This window comes from Tasmannia lanceolata, unplaced genomic scaffold (genome assembly GCF_043159265.1).
Source record: "Tasmannia lanceolata isolate RefF3 unplaced genomic scaffold, GAP_Taslan_0.1 ptg000035l, whole genome shotgun sequence".
Taxonomy (NCBI): Eukaryota; Viridiplantae; Streptophyta; class Magnoliopsida; order Canellales; family Winteraceae; genus Tasmannia; species Tasmannia lanceolata.
The window spans coordinates 4,073,558-4,079,888 of NW_027518712.1; the positions used below are offsets into that span (position 1 = coordinate 4,073,558).

A 6,331-nucleotide genomic window follows, 5' to 3' on the forward strand; every position below is an offset into this window, starting at 1 on the left:
GAATACATAGCGCCTAATATAAAATCCTAACACATCCCATCTAGAAAGCAGTAAATGACAGATAGAAAATGCAGAAATAAAAACCTACGGCTTGCACATAGCGCCTATCTACAATGGGGCGAATACATAGCGCCTAATATAAAATCCTAACACATCCCATCTAGAAAGCAGTAAATGACAGATAGAAAATGCAGAAATAAAAACCTACGGCGTGCACATAGCGCCTATCTACAATGGGGCGAATATATAGCGCCTAATATAAAATCCTAACACATCCCATCTAGAAAGCAGTAAATGACAGATAGAAAATGCAGAAATACCGTAAAGTGTTACAGCTAAGAAGATAAACCTGCGCAATGAGCAAACATCAGTAGATGATAGTAAAGGATAATAATCAGTAACCTAATAAAGATAGAGAATTACAGCTAAACATGCGAGAACTACAGCTAAGCAGGTAAGAACTATAACTAAACAACTAGGTAAAACACATAAACAGGTAAATGTTACAGCTAAGTACGTAAGGAAATGCGCACACGCTACCATGATCTTACGCTAAAATCATCAACAAAATGCAAACACAAACCCTAAAGTACTATCAACAAAACCTAAGACTCTAATGTTTCAGCCCGAGTCTTTAGATGATCTGATATTCATCCAAAGAAGCCTACGTATCCCCGCCTCCACGAGAATCAAGGCAACGTAGTTCTTCGCGCCTATTCTAAGCTATGATGCCTAGGACATCTAAACCTCTATCCTAGACACGACCTAAAAGACCGGACTAGTTATTAAAGCTTCTTAAGCGATCATTTAGATTCCAATGAATTGTAGATTTTAGGACACCCTATATGCCCTAACTAAATGCAGATTAGCCTTAAGCTAATGCAGGTGGTTCCTACAACCTATGTGTAACTAGGCTGTGTTTCCTAAGGAAAATAATGGGATCACTAACGTATCCAAGACCTAGTCATCAGTCGGCGATGTGAATCGCCAACTGACCGGACGGAGGCGCTCCTATAACTTTAGGACAGACCCCTAACTCTAAAACAAGCACACAACAAACAAACAATCAAACAACCTATCAAAAGAAACTCCTAACTCTAAAACTCTCTATCTAGGAGAAACTCCTAACTCTAGAGGAAGAGCTTTTCGAAAACATGTTGTATAAAAGATTTTTGTATTTTTAAAAGGTTTAAATGATTTATTTTATAAAATTTGGCTGGACTTGGGATGTGAATCCCAAGCTGCACTACGTACGTCGTAGAAGAGGATCAAGCCAACGTAGTTCGAAAACGAACTCTCCTAATACGCTATAAAACTCAACACTTTAGCTGATTTAAGATTTTTTAATGTTTTTCAAATGTTTTTTGATATTTTTAAAGTTTTCAAATGTTTTTGAGTTTCAAATTTATAATGTTTTTGGATTTTAAAGCTTTTCCAATGCTCTGGACCTTTAAATGTTTTCACTCTTAAAGGGAACACGCAAGTAATACCACAAACTAGGGCAAAGCCCTAAATCCAAAGGGGAAAACCCCGAACAAGCAACTAACGCCTCAAAGAGACGATCCACAACGAGTAACTGCTGTCCCAAGAACAATGAAAATGATCTAAGATCCCTAGCAGGTAAAAGCATCTTAAAGGATAAACTCCTATCTAACAGACGAATTAAAAGGCTACGGGGCAAACTCCTAACATATAGGATAACCAACTCTAAATGAGAAGCAAATGAGTCCAAGACTCTCTATTGCTCTATAAGGGAGGTCAAATGAGTCAAAGACTCGCTCTAAAAAGGAGGGCTCTAACATGAGGCTAGGTAAGCCTTCTAAAGGAAAAACTCTCTAAATGAGACAAGACTTGTCTCCAAAAAAGGAAAACATTCTAATGAGACAAAGTGTGTCCCCTAAAATGAGACTCATGGAATTTGGAAGGTCTGGACATGATTTGGAAGCGATCCTAGAAGTTTAGATGTCTAGGTTGACATATAGCACGGGCTCACTCATTTAGGATATATATATAAAAAAAAAAAAGAAAAAAAAAACATTGAAAGCACTCTGCACAACATGCAATATTCGCAAATAAGGCTCTAAAATATAAAGTAAATCATGAAAATTGATCAATATGTGATTTGTGACTTGCTAGCATGCTCATCATATCCCAATACAAGCATTAGAATCAATATAGGCTCAAAACAATCTTAAAAAAGAAGAAAGGGTGAAATTTCCACCCAACATGTAATTTTCACCAAAAATGGTCAAAAATGCCAAACAAATCATGGGAATGATTCAATATATGATTTAAAACTTGCTACCAAGCTCAAAACATCTCAAACAATCATTAAAATTGAATAGAGCTCAGATTGCCCATGCTTTTCAAGAAATGGCACAGTTATGTCATATAATGTGAAAAATGCAACTTTGCACTGACTTTTAGACCCCTCAATCATCAAAACCATCACAAACTCTATCAATCAAAATTGTAGATCTTAGCATGAATGACATTCTCTCAGTTGACCATTTCGTTTGGATCTAACCAGAAGTGGCCGGAAAATGGCCTCTTCCGATCCATCGCCATTAAAAGACATATTAGTGTTTTAACTGAAAGTTTGGGCTCGGTTTTGACACTTCAAACATCGCTTCTGGAAAAATTCACTCAAGGACAAAGTATTAGAAAATCTTTTGAAGAACATTTTTTCTTTGTATGGTTTCGGACAAAACAGACCTGGAATAGCCGAAAAATGGCCAACAAGCTGCTGTTGCATAAATGACTTTCAGAAAAACTGAAGCTTGCAAGTCGTTTTTGACATATTAAAAAGCATTTATGGAAAAATTTGCTCAATAAGACAGTTTTAGGAAACATTATAGCGAACACTTTTTCAGTTGACAGTTTCGAACAATTCCGAGTAGCAGCCCAAAAGTTACTCGACACAATAATTTCTAACAAACATCATTATGGACTGAACTTTAAACGGGCATTACTCTCTCATCTTTTGGCCAAATTTGGGCCGCCATATGTCAAACTGACCGGCTCGACGAGATCTACAAGATTGAGAAGTTTGTTTTTGGTGATTTTAAGTTTTAGAAATCCGAAAATAGAATACAAAGGGCTGGACAGCAAGCATGTACAGTTTTTTTTTTTTTTTTAAAACATGATTTTAGATTTTGTGCATTCTAATCGTTGTGTAAGAAATTTGAAGAAAACAAGATATTGCATGGAAGCAAAGAAAGAAACATCACAATGCCCTCTATATATCTACTGCAAAAGCAATCAAAGAAATGAAAAGATGCTCCTGAAACCAAAGAAAGGAGAGTCCATGTTCTCACCTGCTATTGACAATGAGCAACATTGTCTATCAAGTTGCATTCCAATGTCTGCTTTCGATTCCTTTGAACTTAGCTTTTGCTCACTTAATGGCATAGATCTTTGCCAACCAGCAACGTTGACATCCTCTGAAATTATCTGAGATGTGATTGCAATCCCTTACGCATTGACTCGGAATTTTCATAATGTTGATCTTTGGGCTGAAATTCCCACTCGGTTCCAATTCTCGCTGTTGAGGGAACTGTTGAGGAGACTGCTGAGACCAATGTTGCTGATACAAGAGGAATTGCTGTGTTTGGGTCTGATTTACATGAGGCTGAGACACTGGTGCTTGCTTGGACGGGTCCAGCATTTGGGGCACATATTGTAGCTGATCTTGTTGGTGTTGTTGTGGCTGAGGTGGCTGAATTGGCAATTGGGTCTGCGAAGAATAGTAGGCATTTAGTTGGGTCTGAGCATGAATGGATAGAGAGGGAGGTGGCAGTTGTTGAATGGGTAGTTCTTTGTAAGACTGACTCAGCTGTCCAGCGGCTCTGACTGGGAGAGAGGTTGGTGTGGCTGCTTGCGATAGAAGGGCAAGAGCTAACTGTTGATTTTGAGCATCTGCCGAGTTGTCATGTTTTCTTGGATTGGACGCAGATGATGCAACTCCATCTTCAATTTGATTGGAATGTGTCATAGTGGTAGACTCTTTTTGCACAAGGTGAAGCTTAGCCAGTTCCTTCTGAGTATTAGCAAGCTCTTGTTTATCTCTCAGGATTTGTATAGACCTGTGGACTTCTGGAAGATGCTCCTCAAGTGATCTAAACTTCCCATCTGCGTTATCATGACCAATAATATACTCAGATCAAAGCTCTCCAATTGATCACTCGAGATCTCAGCAATACAATTCCAGCTGTGATACACGTCTGCTAATTCCCTCGAGAAACTGGAGTATACTGTCAGCACATTTCTTCATGGTCTTTTCAACAGTAGCAATCACATCCTTGAAGCGAGAATCATCTTGCTGGTTATACACATCAAAAGCTGGATCCAAAGAAGGATGAGATGAAAATGATGAAGTCAAAACCCTCTCTCTTGTACCTCACATCCGATCCCTTCTATGAGTGTTCTGCTATAGAATTCTGAAGTGATAATGGTGATATTAATGAATAACTTCGCCGGATTTTGAGAATGTAAATGACTGGATTTCTCTCTTCATCTTTTCTTCAAATCTCAGACCAAAGAAACCCCTGTTTATTTCAACAAAATCTTCTCCCTTTCAAACACTTTCAATCTCTTAGATCTCATAGATCTCTCATTCTAAAATCTATCAGCTCTCTCCCTCTTGGATCTAGGGTTAAAACTGGTAAAGAGCTTGGATTCAAGACTTTTAGCTTTGGATCTTAAATTTCTGAAACGGAGATGAAATGCCGACGGCAAAAGATGACCGACTGCCACTCTCACTCTCTTGCTTAGAAATCTGTAAATGTGAGATTGCCGGAGAAGATGATTCTTGGCCGGAAAATAGGGAGGTAAGGACGGATTTGGGGGAAAGAAAGTGAAATTCTTCAGAGAGAATGATCGGATCTTGCCTTTAATGAAGGATCGTGAATCTCGATCTGGTTTGATCTCTTGAAGCAGAGACATCTCTTTCTCTCTCTGTAGCTTCAGATCGGAGATGAAAGAGATGCGGTGTCTAGCCGATGGTGAAGGAGATGATTGGAGGTAAGTATGGGTAAAATGTCCGACGGATTTGTCGGATTCCGATAAGAAACTCGCTGGAAGAGACGATCGGTCGGATTTCTCCCTCTCTCTTTCTCTCTGTTTCTGCGAGAAATCTCAGATCCCCCTTCTCCTCCTTTTTTTTCGTTGTTTTTTTTTTATATATACTAAAACTGGACGGCTGATATTGGCACCCTCCAAATTAATAGGCGCACAAAAATCCAATTGGCGCACGAACTTGGCTCAAGCTCAATCGGGACAATCTACCCCCCTTTTATATGAAAATGATATTTTTATCTCTTTTTCTCCCATGGACAGCCCCTACCTCGATTAATTCAACCCCCATATACACTTATACTACGATGCTCTCGAGGCTCGTTCGCAAGGCAAATCAATTCGGATTTCGACGAAATTTCGCAGGAGCCATGGTGAGACTTTAAGCTACCCCGGGGTTCAATTTGGGACCCCAGCTCAGTGATTTGACGAGGCTTTGCCCAAACGACACGAACTTGGGTCCGGTCAAAATGGGGTGTCTACAGTTGCTAACAAGTTTTAACCTTTTTTAAAAACTCAAACCCAATTTTGAAGATTAAGAGATCAAGATGAAATTCAAGCACACAAGTTAAATCTAAAGGTGAAATGCAAATGTAAAGCAAGAGATTAAGAGAGAGTGCACCTGAGATTTAAAGTGGTTCGGTCCTCCAAACGCGAGGCCTACTCCACTCCACCAACCAAACCCGTTGATGGCTTCACTATATGATCTTCTTAACTTCGGCGAAGATCAATGTCGATTACAATTCCGAACGCCTTTAACCTTGGTGGCAATCTTCACCACGGAGAGTGGGCTCTGCTTCTCCGAACACTCGCCCAATACAAGTTTCTTGAATAAGAAAGAAAGAACAAAAAATCCCTCACAAGGGTTTACAACTTTTGAAGAAGATGTACAAATTGAGCCTATGATCCAAATCCTAATCTTAGAGGATGAGAGGCATAAACTAGCTTGATTCACTCTTAGGATATTCCAATAGGATTTTATGAGTGTTAGGATTGATCATTGGGAAGTTTGGAATGCCCATATATATAGAAAAACCAAATATGACCGTTTGAGGGGCATAGTGGTAAATCTGGCGAACTTCCAAATGGCTATTTTTCTTCCCGTTATAGTGGTCTCGGAGTTCCGAGAAATTCTCTCGGAGTTCCGGGAATACAAACAGAAGATTGAAAAATGCTACTGGACCATTTCTCGGAGCTCCGAGGAATCTCTCGGAGTTCCGAGCTCGGAGCTCCGAGAAGCCTATCTTCAGCAGATTTT

The 6,331-nt window shown here is 39.4% G+C and overlaps 1 protein-coding gene across 1 annotated transcript; it reads right to left on the minus strand.

Moving 5' to 3' along the window:
* Positions 1 to 3,397: 3,397 nt before the first annotated feature.
* Positions 3,398 to 4,944, minus strand: LOC143859656 (uncharacterized). Its single transcript, XM_077370308.1, has 3 exons — positions 4,890 to 4,944; positions 4,255 to 4,341; positions 3,398 to 4,131 (listed from the first exon to the last, which is right to left on the minus strand). The coding sequence occupies exons 1-3, from the start codon at positions 4,942 to 4,944 to the stop codon at positions 3,398 to 3,400; spliced, it is 876 nt and encodes a 291-aa protein (XP_077226423.1).
* Positions 4,945 to 6,331: the final 1,387 nt, after the last annotated feature.